Here is a 15,736-nt window from a genome sequence, read left to right on the forward strand (position 1 = left end):
CTTCAGTCTCTGCAGCTTGGAATTTATTTGTACCTTTATTCCTTCCAAGTGCTTTCAAAGGATCTTTTCCTTCATTTTATAATATTGCATGTTCTTTCTCATAGGATCCTTCTTCAAAGGAACCTGTCAACTTTTACATTTTCCTGTATAGTTCTTCCATAAATTGCTTCCTCCTTTTAGTTTATCCTGCTTACTATATTCCCTTGTTGGACCTCCGCATTCCTAATCTAGGTTTGAACCCTTTGATTTCTTGGATCTTCAGGAAGAGGTCTCCTGTTTTTCCTCTTCTGTTGTTCTCATCTATTTCTTTGAAATGGGCACTGTAATACTTCTTTTTGCCTCTATGAATCAGTCACATTCAGGAATCTGACCCTATTTGTTACCTTTTGCTTCTTTCTTGAGTTAATCATCTGACACTTGGGCAGGTAACAAAAAAAAGAGGAAATTCAGAGGCAAAGTTGACAAATGACAAAGAGGACAAACAGAAGAAAATAATTATGAGCACTTAAGTATAGAATCAACAGAAGCAAGATGGATGGGGGCATGCTGGGAGTTATAGTCCAACACATCTGGAGGGCATCAAGCTGGGGATGATGTGGAGCATTCCCCAGAACTCCCCAGCTGTAGGGCTTTTCTCTGTCTAATTCTGCAAAAGATTTTGCCTTAAGTATGGGATTTGCACTTGGCTCAAAAAAGTGGGGGCAGGATCTAAATGTTTATAGAATGTTTTTCCATCAGCCCACATAGCCACTCAGAGCTTTCCCTTGGACTTCAGATCCTGGATTGTTTGCTTCCTCTCTCAGGAACAAAAAGAAGCCCATTCTTGGAATCAGTCACTGAAATTTTAAGTGCAGGCTGGGCAGGGGATTCCTGTTACTGTGTTCTCCGGAGACATGCTTCTGAACTTTCTACCCCAGTGCTTTCCTCCAAAGGAGACGGCCAGCGTACCCGTTCCTTTCCTGGACGTAGTCAAGTCTTGCATTCCTCTAAGGGACAACAGTCCCTGGGAAGAATAGCCCACTCTCTCCCCAGCAAGTCAGCCTAATGTTCCATCTGCCTCATTAGTCTCTCAAGAAATTACCGGCCAGGAATCCACCAAGGGCACCTTCCAATCTCTTAAGGTGGCAGCACCACCTACTGACTGAGGACTGCAATTTAAGCCCCAAAGAAACAAAGGAGAGTTTATATTTGTGAAATACCATGAGGCGTATGCTTCCTTAGTCAAAGGCCCTTTAACAGAGGCAGTGTAATGAATATCATGCTGGGGACAAATAATTCCACCATACAAACCTGTAAGAAGCACATGCCTGCTCTGGTTGTCTGTGCAGGACCATTTTACAATGGCCTGGCAAGATATTGCCAGAACTTTGCTATGAAGGGAGCAGGTTCTAGAAACCTATTTGCAGAAATTAGCTCAACAATGCCGAGTCAGGAGGTTAATGAAGTTTTTCATCAAGCTTAAGAGAGTTCACTTGCAAATACCTGTCAGTAAAGAGCAAGACAGTACTCAATCAGGAATGATGTATACCTGAAAGAAGCCAATGCTTTTCCTTTTCCTGCCTGCACAGAAAAGATCTTCTAGGAGCCGAAGAATGGGGCTTCTGCTCCAAAGTCTAGCTCCTGATGGGACTCAGCCTCCAGACATAAGCTAGAGACCAATTTACCCCTGGAGGACGAATTGTTCCCCAGGTTGATTTAAACTATGTCAGTTCCACTATTTTTCATTCCATATTGTTGCACTCCGGTCCTTTTATGCTTCGCACTCAGGAGATCTCCATATTAGCCTTTGTGCTGATAGGTCAAATCAGCTAGATATTACAAAAACTCAGATGTTCCGTTTTTAAACAATGAATGCCTTAATCACAAAGCCGTTCCCCCAGCTCTTCAACACTAGCCCAATTCCTGATGCAAATCACATGGCTGAGGCACAGAAAGGCACAATGAACTTTGCCCCAGAGCCTATCTGGCTTCCCTATCCCACCCTCACATTCATGTGTTGACTGTAACTGATACAGGGGAGATTATACCTGTAGATTTGTGTGTGTGTAGACTTTTGTGGAAACTGGAATCCTCTGTGATCAGCATACCATCTTCTGTGCTTGTTTTCCCCTTCTCAGCTATCCTACAGAACATGTGAATACTGGACAGGGCACAGACGTCATGCAACCTTGGGCAGTGCCAGAAACAAAATTGTCTTTCTGTGCATGGACCCCCTTCACACAATTTAACATGTTCTTAGGAGAGTAGCTATTGTAAGAGCCGCACTGGATCAGACCAAGGGTTAGTCCAGCATTCTGTTCCCCTTGGGCCAACCCGCTGCCCACAGGAAGCCCGCAGGGAGTGCACTAGCTCCCTGCTGCCCGTGCTCCCCAGCAGCTGGCTTGCGGAGGCGCACTGCAGGCAGGATGCAGCCATCACGGCCGGCAGCCCCTGACGGCCTTCTCCTCCATGGATCTGTCTCGGCCTCTTTCAAAGCCATCCAAGCTGGTGGCCGCGGCTGCTGCCACCACTTCTTCCCACAGCGGTGCTCCCCGTCTCTCCAAAGAGAAGCGGCGACAGGATCAGAGTTTAATACATTGCCAAAGCCGTCTGGGAGAGAGCTGCTGCAGTCACAGCAATGATCCCAAGCCACAGTCGTGTCTGAGCTGGACACCCATCCCAAACCAGCACTTCTCCCCATCTTTCCCTTCCCACCTTCCTGAAGGAAGCATGTCGCTTTCTTGTTTCTCCTTCCCTTTCAATCCATTTCTCTCCTCCCTCTTCCTTTACCCCTCACCATGTTGTGAAGTGGCTGCAAAGGAATTTATGTCTATGAAAGCTGTGAAGCAAAACTTTCATGATCATATTCTGGCTAATGGGCAGGATAGAGATTCATTCAATCAATCAATCAGTCAATCAATCAATACCAAGTGGTATATGGTGTTCCAAAAGCAGAATATCCACCTCCTGGGGTCTTCTCTCTTCTCCAAGGACCAAACTCAGCTTGCTGGGCCTACCCAGAACTTGGATTACCCCCATGATGTACCATGTAGACCCTTCTTCACATTTGCTTCTTCTCCCTTACAGGCAAAAGCATGTCTTTTAGCATGAACGTTTTTTGCTATGTTCCACAATTATATTGTCTACTGCCTCACTAGTGCTCTCACCACATCTTGACTTACACATGGCAAAAGCAAAATGTGTCATTGGAGCTCCCAGTTCTGTTGCAGTCCTCAGAAGCAACACAAGAGGATGATATACAATTCCAGCTGTATTCATGCCTGCAAGAGTGTTGAGGAATGAGCCTTTGGAGAGAAAAGCAATTACCTTGTTCCCCATCTCCTTCACGAGAAAGAACTCAGCTTCCCATCATGTCCTGGGTTCCACCAATCACCCTTCACTAGGCATCTCTAGAGATTCCTGGTTGAGCAAGTTCTGCCCAAATCTTCACTGAGAGTGATGTTCTCTTCTAGACAGAGGTGCATGGCTCACCCTATCATTCCAAGAGGAGTATGAAGGGGAAGAGAAATGTTCCATATCTGGAAGACCCAGGACCGGCTGCGTTACACAGCCTATACCACAGTTAGAAAACTGTGGTGAAAATTTGGGTGGTATTCACACCTTGCTTCCTGTATATTCTAGCCCAGCCTGGAGTCACAAACAGTCTGAGGCAAATGTGCACACAGACCAAGAAGCTCTAGTTAAATCCACATGTATGACCAAATCCCAACCTCCGCATAATTTATGCATTATGAAAAAGATTTAAATATTATGGAAACAGGCATCATCATGTAGCATATAGGAGCAAGAATTTGAGAAAAACAACAAGGCAATACAATACTAGGCTGAGGTCCAGTTAATTTACACAAAACCAACACTGGATACAACCCCGGTATTGAATCCTGCTACAGACTGGGTACAATAAGCAAAACAGGGTAAAGATTAAAATTTATGCACAGATCTGAGCCTATCCTGGGACAGCTGTACTTACTACAGATACTTTGAGAGTTACATGCCATGTTTGGCAGATGTTTATTTAACTTGGCCTTTCAATAAAGTAGTTCTGGATAGAGCTTCAACTACTGTCCGGTGCCAACACAAAACTAGGATGTAGGCTGGGGAACTCTTTTGGTTATAAACTGTTGTGTTCTGACTGCACCCACATGTGGAAACAAAAATCTGCAGGGGCTCCCAAAGAGCGCGTTGATTAGCTTCATCCAAATGCATCCCCCGCAGTAGCAGATTGCAAAACCGGAGAGGGGGCTCCAGTCTGCCTCCTTCCACTTATTATGCTGTACAACCACACCATGAAGGGTAGGACAAACCACATGCTTTGCGCTGAGTTGGCATGAGATGTGAAGACCTGATGGACAGGAAAGAGTTTCGCACCTGGCTGGCGCGATCACCTGAATCAAAGTCCTTAGTCAACAGAGTTTGGAAGCCAAGGTTTCGACCTTGGCTGGAAAGGTCAGCGCCTGGTCAACACATGAGTCCGCCTGTGGTATTTCCCTGGTGCCAGCAACTCCAGAGTCAACTCAGTTAATATAGCTGTGAGTCCCCATACACGGTGTGGGCCATGCAGGAAGATGGGCAGTGTGTAGCTGTAGACACCTTTGTGGCAGAAGTGGGTGTAGCCCTGGTTCTCTTCTTGCAGCAGGTGGGGAACAGACAGTGTGAAGACAGCCTCAACCTGGAAACCAAATGGCAAAGATCACCACCGACCCCCAGGAATGTACCCTCACTCCCAAGGCTTCCACTTAGGGTCTAACTAGACATTATAGGAAGGCGTCTTTCCCATGCATCTCCCCAATAGCATGTCCAGGAAAAGAAACATATAAGGATGCATCACTGCATTCCTTTAATTCTTTGACTCACCTCTTGAGGGTTTGGTTTCAGAATTAGGTGCTCCAGAGGACCCAAGTTTGCTATCACGGGAGCTACTAACTTTTTAGTCTGAAAGGGAACCCGAATTAAACTCCAGTGAATTCCAGTCCTCTTCATGCTATGCCCGCAAGGCATGCCCCATGGTGAGAAATCCCTCAGTCAAACCACTCCCCACAGCCAAGCCTCCTGACCCACAGCGATACCCTGGAAAGTCTGCAATTTTTCTTCTATCACACACTGCTCCATAAGCTTCCCTTCCTTAAGAGACCCCTCTATTCATGGAATATTAGTCACTACTCCCTTATGGAACTCCCTTCCAAGATTAATCTTATCCTTTATTAATCTTAAAGATTCTGGGACCCCAGTTATGACATTACCCTATCAGGGATGGGTTTCATGACTCCCCAGACGCAGTCCTCCCTTAACTGTAGACCCAGCTCTTCAGAAGTCTCCCTGAGGGCTGTGGCGATGACATCCTGGTCAGAGTCGTCACGTTTACCACCTGGGAAACTGCATGAGCAAATTAGGGTTCTTTTTAAAGGGGAAATTTAGGGCTGGAAAGCCAGAAGACTCTCAGATTACTTGAGACTGAGGGTCGCTGGCAGCCTTGAAGGGAAGAATCAGAGAGCTAGAAGGGAGTTTGGAGCGTATCTTACCTAACTGCCTGCTCAGTGCTGAATCTAGAAGGCAGGGTGCAATTGCAGCCTCCCTGAGAGATGACTTTTCAGCTTCTGTTTAAATACCTCCAGCAATAAAGAGTCCTTCACTTCCCAAGGCAGTCTGTTCCACAGTCATACAGGTCATACCATTAGGAAGATTCTCCCAATGCTTAGCTAAAATCTGCTTCCCTGAAAATTCCATCCAAAGGTTCTAAGTCTGCCCCCTGAAGCATCAGAATAAGTTGGCTCCATCTTCAGTCCAAGAGCTTTTAAATATTTAAAAACCATTACCGTCTCTCCCCTTAATGTTTTCTTCTTCAGGCTAAAACATATGCAGCTCTTCCAACTAGCTCTCAATCCCTCGTAAGACTCAGTTGTCAGACCCCTTAAAGAGATCAATCTAAGACAGCAAGAGGACACACAGTGTAACAGGAAACTCTTCTATTCAAGCCTCCTGGAATGCAGGAAAGAGTAGTTCTGTTTGAGAAATATTTAGCTTACTTCTGTCATGTTTTGGCTTTACTAGAGAAGAAGACTGTGTAATCAGTACCTGACATCGCCTTTGTGCACACCAGTCAAGGTGTGGGATCGCAGTGTGTACAAGAAGGCTGGGTCCCCTGCCACAGAGCACAGAGACACTAGAACAGCAGCTGATACCTCTTCTTGTCTGTATCGGTTGGTAGATGCCTTTAGCAGCCCTCGGCAACGCTGTTCATTTTCCCAGGATAAGTATCTACGAATTGGGCCCGTGCTGGCTATAGGGGTTGGGGCCATACCCTGCCAGAGATGATGAAGAGTATGAAGCATAATGCCCTGTGGGGGGAAAGAGGAGGAAGCTGCCTTGATCAGTGCTCTCCACCCCTACAGGAATAGCCAATATATGCAATCCAGTAGCCCACTCAGGCACTGCAGAGTTATTTTCCTAGACTATACAGGGCTCCAACTGTCTGCTTACTTAAATACTCACATGGATCCTTGTACACAATCAACTCACCTCCTACAGTTTAGTTGGTAATGTTTTTATTGTTAGATCATACCACACACGTCTGCTACAACACAAGGGAGGAAAAACAGGCCTCTGTCAGAAATATGCATGCTCATCAAAGAAGCAATCACATGCCAAGTTCAGTGTTTAAACCCATCTAGTTGTTAACAGCCATTGCCAAATCTAGGGCAAGGTTAACCACAGTCATTTCAGAATCCTGAGTTTCAACACATCCTCTTCCCGAGCCTTCAATACAAGATATTTTTACATGCATTTTGAGGAGCCACCAATAAATAACAGGGCATTTCTCAATAGAATATAATAGAGAATTCACTTTATTCATAACTGCTCCCCAGCCCTAAAAATGAGAGGGCAGCAGTCCTTGCTTTCTGAACAAAGTGGCTCTACCTGCCTCTTTGTCAACCTATCCCTGGGCAGCACAACGGGGCTAAATAGGGTCAATCCCCATTGCCACGCTCCCGAGAGGCAAGGAGGATGGGTCCACCCAAGGCTTGCTCCAAAGGAGTTGCCTTGATTGCATTTACGGTGAACGGCCCCGAACGCCCCTGGGCAATGATGTACATTTTAGAAATAAGCGAACTAAATACTTGTCGCCACCATAACCTGGAAACGGCTGTGTGTTTATGTGCGAGACACGGAGGAGGACAGCTGGCTCTGTTTCTCAGCTATTTTCGCCTATCACGCCGGAAACGTCCTAAAGAAGCCGCAGGTCGGGATCTAGCCGCACGTCACCGGGGAAGAAAATGACGGAGAGGAGAGAAGGTCAGCCAGGGCGGCGAAGCTGAAAGCCTTGCAAGCACGCCTGGGCGGAGCCGCCTCATTCGTATCAGCCGAGAAATAAAGCCCACCCGACCCGCCACCAGCTCACGGCCCTCGGGGAAAGGAGCGCGGATAGGGCCGCTTCTCCCGGCTGCTCATCCCCAGATGAGTGGGGTCAGCGGCGGCCGCAATATAACACTCCCTTAGCCACACACAAAGCTGCCGGGCACTTCCCATTCGCAGTCCCCTCCAAAAACATGGCGGGGCTGAGCAGGCCCGCTCTCCGCAGATGGGAGAGGGCAGGCGCTCCGCGGAAGCAGGTACGCTTCCTCCAGGCAGCAAAATGGGGTCACCTTCCCAGCTCTTACGGGCGCTTTTCGGTCCAAAGGCGGATTCTTTCCCTCCACAAACGCAGGAGGCGACGCGCGGAAAGATGCGAGCGCGTCCGTCACGAGAACGGCGGGCCGCGGAAGCCACGCCCACGGCTGGGAGGGACACGCCCACACCAGGCCCTCGGGAGCTGAGGGGGAGGGTCAGGCTCCCACCTGCGCGCGAGTAAAGCTGGAATGAGAAGAGGCAACTGTTGTTCCCCACGAAGGGCCACTTTCAGTCACAAGTAATCTTTTGGCGACGTATAGGTACATGAGGGGGTGTTACACGAAGTGGGTAGAGACCTGTTCTCCCCTGCAGAGGAAGGCAGGGAACCAAGGTTCAGTTTGGATGGCAGGAAGCACTTTCTGACAGGACTCCGAGGGTGTGGAATGGGCTTCCACGGGAGGTGGTTGAAGCCTCCATCGGTGTGGGTTGGACATGCACATGATAGCCATGTCATGAGTGGAGCCAGCTGGAGCAGGGGTCAGACGATGGCCTGGGAGGCCCCTTCTGACCTGCTCTGTTTCTATATTTCTATGTTTTGGAAGGCATGCCTATAGCACCATCAGAGCTACCCTTCAGACAACCTGATCAGACCAGTTCAGATATAACTGGTTGTGGGTTGATTAACCCACATATTGCTAAAATCCAGCACGAGCAAGCAAACTGCCTACATTTTTTCATTTCCAATTACGATTGCCCCATTCATAGGTTGATAGTATGACCCCTAAACCTAGACATTCCTAGGCTATTCATAGGTAAGTATCAAATTATGGATTTGCTATTGAGTTCCATAGGCTTTTTGAGTTTTCAACCCCTAATCAGACCAGAGATGGCTAGCAATGCTAGACCCAGACAATGTAAATTTTCAATGGAACAACCCAGTTAACTTAAAAATCGGCAGTGGAACATGCCTAGAACACAGTGCAACAAACCATAGATTAAAGAACTCACAATTTTCCTGCATTACATGTGAACCAGATCTGTAGATTCCATAGAGGTTAACCAATCCACAGTTAACCCAATAAAAATCATGGTTAATACTGGTTTATTTAATCCCCGAACAATTCAGTGTCAAGTATGGATGTCACACTACTGAACTACATATGGGATGATTGTTGTTTAGCTGAACACAGAAATAACAAGCATACCAGAGGCAGTGCATGTGTCCACCCTCATTCGTGTGACAACCCATGTACTGTGGTGAGTCACATGTTCTTAGTTTTGTTACTTCTGCCCCCTCCACCCCTTTCTCACCTGAAAGTGTGCATGCGATCATAGTATCACCACCCCCTTACAATCACTCCCTATCCTTTCACACATAAAGACTGTCTGCCCTGTTTGCAGATCTCTCTTTCATTCTCCTTGTGAAGGCAGCTAGTATGGCAAAGACCTGGACGACACATTACACAAGTCTGTTAGATGGTCCAGAGTTAGAATGAATTCACCATCTTGGCCCACTCTTACCCGAGCCTCCATCATAGAGCTTGGAATACCCATAGACACATCCACACATCACTTAGAGTTGCAATAAATATAGTTATAGCTAATACATTATTAGTCAAGGCATGACACTAAGGCCTATCTTCAAGTTTTTATAATAAATCATGCGCTTTCCTTTCTCAGGATTATGGGCTCAGGCTTCCAAGGCTGCTTGGATGAGCACCTCAACATGGTGAGAAGTCTGAGCATGTCATAGAAGCAAAGAACAATGCTGCCGAGAACCCAGACTAGCTATTTCACTAGCTTAATCTCCTAGTGGGGTCACCCAAGGTAGAATGGTCAAAGCAGAGACACCAGTCTGATTTATCCACCCTCTTCAGGAGTAATGGTCACATCAGAAAAGAATGAATACCCTGAATGGTGATGGGGTGGAGAAACAGCTGAAGGGAAGCTACCAGGCATGAGCAGTAGTTCAAAGCAACACTGATGGAGGGTCTTTCAGAGATGAAAGAGCAACAAAATGCAAGCTAACTCTGATTTATGCTGTGCAGCCAAGAAGAAAATTCAGAGAGTATGTCTGAACTTTCTTATAGAAAACTCAATAAAACAATAAAAAATGAAACAAGAAATCATGCCAGAAGATGATGCTCACAGGCTGAGAGGCACTCAACCAGCTACTGGGGAAAAGCAAAGGACAAGTACAAATAGCACTGTCAGTAATGATGCAGCTAGCTCAGAGGTAAAAGAAAGTCTAGTGGTTGACTTGCACAGAGCTTTCTTTTGCTTGTTTATTAATAATGTGCTTCCATCATTCATATTTGCATTCAAATAAACTGCACATCCTCTGACACAGGTGGTTTTACTTCTTCCCAAGCATCCTGAAAGCTAAAGTAGGTATCTTGACTGAACCAGGCCCCCATGATTAAAACAGGTAAATAGGAGGCATTGTGTTCTGGGGTAGAATAGACTGATGTCATTACACCTGGGTTAGCACATTTTTGAACATTCCCTAGCCTAATGAGTCCCTCGCACAGCAAAGAGTGGGATGAGTTAAGCCATTTCTCCCTGATGTTCTAGTTTTCTTACAAGAAAAATTGAAAATGCACACAGGGAATACCAATCAAGGTGGTTGCTAGACTTTACCACCTTATTATGCTGATATGTAAGACCATGTAGGATGCAGTGAACATAGTTTAGATGTATTTACTAGAAGGATCTGTGTACACAACCCTTGAATATTCTGCATTTTTGGCAGGATTCTTTTCCTACAAAGAAAGCAGGCAATTCCTTCTCCCTACTTACATTCAACTACTTTAAGAAATAAAGGAGCACTTCAGGCAACACAGAATTATCCACCTTACTTTCCCTCAGATCAACAGTAGAAGAGAGAGGTTAGTCACATCCATTTAATAGATGATCTGCCCTGTAAGGAAGCCAATAGTAACTGAAGCAGTTTGTCGCATACATAACAAAATTAAATAGGCACACTGTTCCCAGTGCCCAAGTGAAGTCAGAGATGGTTTAACCCTCAAGAAATCCCACCAATGTACAAAGGGATTATTTCCATGCCATGTGTGCTCTAGCTGTTCACCCAGATGTCTGCTGCATTTTAGATTCATTATATTGCCTCATCCTTTCTTCCAGCTCTGGGCGGAAGTGACGGATCAGTCCCTGTGAGAGAGAAACAAAAATTAGGAATTAGAACACCCACCCACAGGATTTCCTCTACCCACACCCTATCTGTATTAGCCAAACAACATGGCACTTCCACACATTCTTGCTGAGCTAAATGAGGAGCAGGTCAGGATGTTACCTGTACAGGCCAAGCCGCCCCATCTCCCAGGGCACAGATAGTATGGCCTTCAATCTGTTTGCTAATCTCCCACAGTGCATCGATCTCTGCCACTTGTGCATTGCCTCTCACGAACCGCCACATCACCTTGTTCATCCAGTCAACACCTGCAGGAAGGAAACCCATTTCAAAAAACAAGATGAAATGCCAATCTTTATGAGAAATAGTTATGGGAGAGTGAGAGAAATTGGCCAAGCAGTCCAATATTGGACAACAAATGTTAAATGGAGTCTGCATCCTGAGCTTGAAGTCTGATACTGATTTTATCCTGGAAAAGTTGCAGTCTCCCTTTTCAGAAACCTTATTTCACTTTGCATTTTTATAGTGCTGACATATGCAAGAGTCTGGAATTTTGCACTAAATGCTTTCCTTGCTCCCAACCCCAAACCTATCAACCTGGGGAAGAATTCTGCAGTAGCTTCAGACCTCAACACTCACCTTCTCGACATGGAGTGCACTGCCCACAGCTTTCATGTTTGTAGAATTCAATGAGGCGGGCAATGGCTCGAACTATATCTGTCTGGGGAAGAAAAAGATGGTGAAAATGCAATGAGAAGGAACAAAGAGCAGTAGGGCCAAAGGACAGTCCTTACCGATTTATCCATGACAATGAGAGCTGCTGTCCCAAGCCCACTTTGCGCCTGTACCAATGCATCAAAGTCCATCAGCACTGTCTCACACACAGATTTGGGGATGACGGGAGTAGATGAGCCTCCAGGAATCACACCAAGCAGGTTATCCCAGCCGCCTCTAACGCCCCCTAGTTAGAAGGCAGAGGCACAGTCAGGTCTGGCTCAACAGATCACTTGCCCACCCCAGAGGCAACAGAAAGCAGCAGGGGAGGCTGAGCTTCCTTCACAAATACAAGGTATTTGAAAAGGACCAAGAGCATCTTCCTTACGGAAAGTAAGGACTGGTGGTACTCACCAGCATGTCGTTCAATCAGATCTCGCAGTGGTATTGACATCTCCTCTTCCACAGTACAGGGTGTGTTGACATGGCCTGAGATATTGAAGAGCTTCGTTCCTGAGTTGCGCTCACGTCCAAAGCTAGCAAACCAGGTCCCTCCTCGACGACAGATGGTAGGTGCCACAGCAACTGTCTCCACATTTGCTACAGTGGTTGGGCAACCAAAAACTCCTAGAGGGAGAAAGAAAAATGAGCCACCTTTAACAAAGAGCTACAGGAGTAAAATAATGGGAAGGGGAGTGGGTGGAAAAGGTGATTTGCATCAATAGTGGAGATTCAAGAAGAAAATTCAGTTGGGCCAACAATCACAATGTTAAAGGGATTTTCCCCCCAGTATGATAAAGGCCATATAGGAGGAGAATGTGTTTTATGCCAGCCACTTCAAAAGGTTAAGGCAAAGGGGATAAATAGTGAGGCTCCAAAAGAACCGGGGTGCCATGCCCACATTGACTAACTTGGCATTTGGGGGGGAGGTTGGGAACACAGAAGGGCACCATACTCAGACCAACCATCACAGAGGAAGCATTTCAGATGCCATACCCACGTCAGCTGGGAAGGGAGGCTTGAGGCGTGGCTTGCCCTGCTTGCCCTCAAGGGATTCGATAAGTGCAGTCTCCTCGCCGCAGATATAGGCACCTGCCCCTCTTGTCACAAAGACATCGAAGTCATAGCCAGAGCCACAGGCATTCTTGCCAATCAGTCCTGCCTCATAAGCTTCCCTGATTGCCACCTAATAAGACAGCATGAGTGCAGCTGAGATGCAGTCCTAACAGTGTGCTCAATTGGTTTCTAAATAAAAATACAAGCATGTGTATAACGTGATAAAGGCAACCACAGGACATGACTAAAAACAAATTCTCTAATTCCTTTTCCCTAGCAGTTCTCACGAAAGAACATAGGGATAGAAGCATTGTTCACTGCTGTACAACAAGGAGAGAAGCAACTCACCTGCAAGTTTGAGGCTTCATTATAGAATTCTCCACGAATATAGATATAGGCAGCTCGGGCCCCCATAGCTCGTCCTGCCACAAGGCAACCTTCCACCAGCTTGTGGGGGTCATGACGCATGATCTCCCTGTCCTTACAGGTTCCTGGCTCTCCTTCATCTGCATTCACCACCAAGTACTTAGGTCTGAAATAGACAGAGAATTATGCTTATCCACCAGAAATAAAGATTTCTGGGAAGCCAGTGCCTCCATCTGGAAAGATCTGTTCTATTGCAGTAAGCATGCTAGAAGTCAAATTAAGAAAAAAGATTAATTAGTCAGGCCATCAATTCCTCCATTTCAAGATCCTAACTCAGTACTACAGCCTCAGCTTCAATCAGTTCAAGGTTTAAGAACATCCTGTTTGTGATTAACTTTGTTTCCCCCTGCTCTTCAAAACTCAAAATTATGTTTTAGCTTTTTAACAATGGTGTGAGGTAGGTTACACCAAGAAATATTGAGTTGTCCCAAGTTGACCTATTTGCTGAAAACCAAGCTTCCCACGTCCAAATGAAATACTCCATTCAGTGTGCAAAATAGGTTCTCCAGCCCACATAATCATGGTTCTTGCTGTCAAGAGAAAGAAGTCTAGAGATGGTCTATTATTACCTGATACTTCACAGAGCCAACCTCTTTAAAGACAGCAACTTACAAAGAAAGGCTTTAAAAGATCTGTAGTACAGGTGGGCATTCTCAGCAGCTAAGATTCACGAATGCTTTCTGCAAGACATAACAGCTCACTGTGCGTTATTTAACTTATGGTGGGTTATGCATGCAGGGCATGTACAGCTAAGTTGTCATGACATAGCCACCCTAGGAGTGTGGGTTATGTGAGGATTAAACAACTCTCATATAACTCATGGCCTGTTTAAGAGTTACATGAAGATTATTTAGCCCTCATATATCCCACACACACTGGATTTGCATGACATGACAACACTGGAATAGGAGCTGGATGTAAAGGTACAAGACAGAACTGGAATCCAGGTTTCCCACCAAATTCTGAATCCCAAAGCAAGCATTAACAGAATCAATCCTTTGCCAACACAGACTTGTTTTTAAGATCACAGGAGAACCGACAACTGTTCCAGGCAGTTTGACCATGAACAGACATGCATGAACTTGACACTAGAGTGCATTTTCCCCACCACAACTTACCTGCCATCTGGAGGCTTATTCATGAAGCTCCACTTGAGGCCAGTGGGGAAACCAGCTCCTCCACGTCCTCTTAGGCCTGAAGTCTTTATCTCATTCAAGATCCAGTCAACACCCTTCAGCAGAATTTCCTTGGTTTTATACCAGTCACCACGGCTCAAAGCCCCTTTCAATCTAGAAGCAACAAAAAAATGGATAAGAAGGGCTTTCCAAATGTATTCCAAACCTACAAAGCTACAGAAACCAAAGTAATTACAATAGTAATCTGTGCTTGATTAAAGCATAGAGAAGTAGCTGATCATAATGTGGTGGCTATGCTAAAAATTCTTCTGGCAGCTTATTAAGAGGTCATGTATTGTTTTTTATAAAAAAAAGTTATTGCATTCCTGAGCTGAACTTTTTTTGCACGCACTGACTTTCTACATTCCATTACAAACTGTTGGAGCACCCTCATCAGTGCACAAAACGCTCACCACTTTGTCAACTCTCACCTCCATTCATGGCGTCCATAAAGATTTGTGAAAATGCGATCCTCATCCTTGAGGGGTCCAAACTGTGTTTTCTTAGGGGGTGTCTAGAAAAAGAAAAAAAAAGGCAACTGAAAGTTGTTTACAGCCTCTGATCCCATCCTAAACCTTGTTAAGCAGTTGCAGCTTAGGAAACAAAAGCCTCTTTTTGTAAAGAGGCCCAGCAACTTTCCATCTTCATATCAAAGAGGGACTAGCAGCTAAGCTGTCAAAAGGGGTCACGAAAATGCACCTGATGGAATCAAGGCAAGTCACCAAACATAGACGTTTCAAGGCCCCTCCTCTTCAGCACCCGTCTGTCATTTCTACATACCTCCTTCCACTCCCACAACTTGAAGAGCGCAACGCTACTCAGAACTCACCGACTCCGGAGCAGCAGCGGCGGAAAGGAAGCGAGCCTGAGTGCAGGCCCCGCGCAACCACAGAGGCCGTGCCACCAACATAGCGCTGGAGCGAAGCCGGGAGAAGCCCCCAGCCAAGATTACCGACCCCGTCACCTTCACCTGTTTTGCGCAGCGATCCTACGTCACGACGCTAGGCGCTATTTGTTGATGTCATTCAGCCCGAACAAGAAGGGAAATGCCCTTCCGGCAGCCTTAGGAGCGGGTGTTGACGGGAGTTGTAGTTCAGTCGTGCTTTCGCTTTATGAGGGCTTGAGCGTCTCATTTGTGCCTGCAAGTCAAATACGGCGGAGTCCCACGATACCGGGAAAACTCAGCTGACTGTTAAGATACAGTAAACGCCAAACAAAATCGTCGTGAAGGCACTCAAGGAGAAACAGTTAACCAAGAAATCCATTAATTAGAGGTGCAATCCCATACAATCGTAGATTTTAAAAAGGCCTACAACTCCCAGCATGTCCCAGAGACCCATAAGGCCTACAATTCCCAGTATAGCCCAACCAGCTTACTGGGGCATATTGGGAGTTGTAGGCCTTCCCCCCCCCTTAAACCTTACATAGGATTGCATCCTTAGTCCTTTCCAACGGCACAGTGGGAGCCTGCTTTCAATACCAAGACCGAGTCTCCGCAGAGCTGATGTACAGTCTATTTGACCGTTTCTCCTCTTGTGCAAGAAATCCAAGACGTCGATAAAAGTACCCTTGAGGATGTGCAGATCGCCTTTCTGTCACTACTGAACACCTG

At 46.1% G+C, this 15,736-nt stretch overlaps 2 protein-coding genes across 12 annotated transcripts; both read right to left on the bottom strand.

Annotated features, from left to right (window-relative positions):
* Window positions 1-3,820: 3,820 nt before the first annotated feature.
* On the bottom strand, window positions 3,821-7,941 carry NUDT8 (nudix hydrolase 8). Of its 11 annotated transcripts, none has more exons than XM_044422734.1 (6): window positions 7,656-7,940; window positions 6,517-6,568; window positions 6,073-6,335; window positions 5,241-5,373; window positions 4,855-4,932; window positions 3,821-4,669 (listed from the first exon to the last, which is right to left on the bottom strand). In XM_044422734.1, the coding sequence occupies exons 3-6, from the start codon at window positions 6,327-6,329 to the stop codon at window positions 4,448-4,450; spliced, it is 690 nt and encodes a 229-aa protein (XP_044278669.1). In that variant the 5' UTR covers window positions 6,330-6,335; window positions 6,517-6,568; window positions 7,656-7,940; the 3' UTR covers window positions 3,821-4,447. The 11 variants fall into 11 exon arrangements, with proteins under 11 accessions (XP_044278669.1, XP_044278667.1, XP_044278672.1 ...); XM_044422732.1 differs by lacking the exon at window positions 7,656-7,940 and adding an exon at window positions 7,132-7,645; XM_044422737.1 differs by lacking the exon at window positions 6,517-6,568 and having other exon boundaries at window positions 6,073-6,299; window positions 7,656-7,941.
* Window positions 7,942-10,494: 2,553 nt separating this feature from the next.
* On the bottom strand, window positions 10,495-15,114 carry NDUFV1 (NADH:ubiquinone oxidoreductase core subunit V1). The gene is made up of 10 exons (XM_044422745.1): window positions 14,954-15,114; window positions 14,556-14,638; window positions 14,068-14,238; window positions 12,872-13,055; window positions 12,464-12,653; window positions 11,882-12,094; window positions 11,548-11,714; window positions 11,393-11,474; window positions 10,916-11,061; window positions 10,495-10,773 (listed from the first exon to the last, which is right to left on the bottom strand). The coding sequence occupies exons 1-10, from the start codon at window positions 15,032-15,034 to the stop codon at window positions 10,690-10,692; spliced, it is 1,401 nt and encodes a 466-aa protein (XP_044278680.1). The 5' UTR covers window positions 15,035-15,114; the 3' UTR covers window positions 10,495-10,689.
* Window positions 15,115-15,736: the final 622 nt, after the last annotated feature.

The sequence above is a fragment of the Varanus komodoensis genome, unplaced genomic scaffold (assembly GCF_004798865.1).
Source record: "Varanus komodoensis strain SLA01 unplaced genomic scaffold, ASM479886v1 scaffold134, whole genome shotgun sequence".
In the NCBI taxonomy this organism is placed as follows: domain Eukaryota; kingdom Metazoa; phylum Chordata; class Lepidosauria; order Squamata; family Varanidae; genus Varanus; species Varanus komodoensis.

Excerpts from the sequence above, each read along its gene's own strand:
- NDUFV1 (XM_044422745.1), bottom strand. The coding sequence starts at position 15,034 with ATGTTGGTGGCACGGCCTCTGTGGTTGCGCGGGGCCTGCACTCAGGCT. Across the intron at positions 12,095-12,463 it reads TCCCTTCCCAGCTGACGTGG|GAGTTTTTGGTTGCCCAACC; the intron begins GTATGGCATCTG and ends TTCTCCCTCTAG. Across the intron at positions 10,774-10,915 it reads GGGCGGCTTGGCCTGTACAG|GGACTGATCCGTCACTTCCG; the intron begins GTAACATCCTGA and ends TCTCTCTCACAG.
- NUDT8 (XM_044422730.1), bottom strand. The coding sequence starts at position 6,329 with ATGCTTCATACTCTTCATCATCTCTGGCAGGGTATGGCCCCAACCCCT. Across the intron at positions 5,374-6,072 it reads GTGCACAAAGGCGATGTCAG|TTTCCCAGGTGGTAAACGTG; the intron begins GTACTGATTACA and ends TTGCTCATGCAG. Across the intron at positions 4,933-5,240 it reads TGAAACCCATCCCTGATAGG|ACTAAAAAGTTAGTAGCTCC; the intron begins GTAATGTCATAA and ends GTTCCCTTTCAG.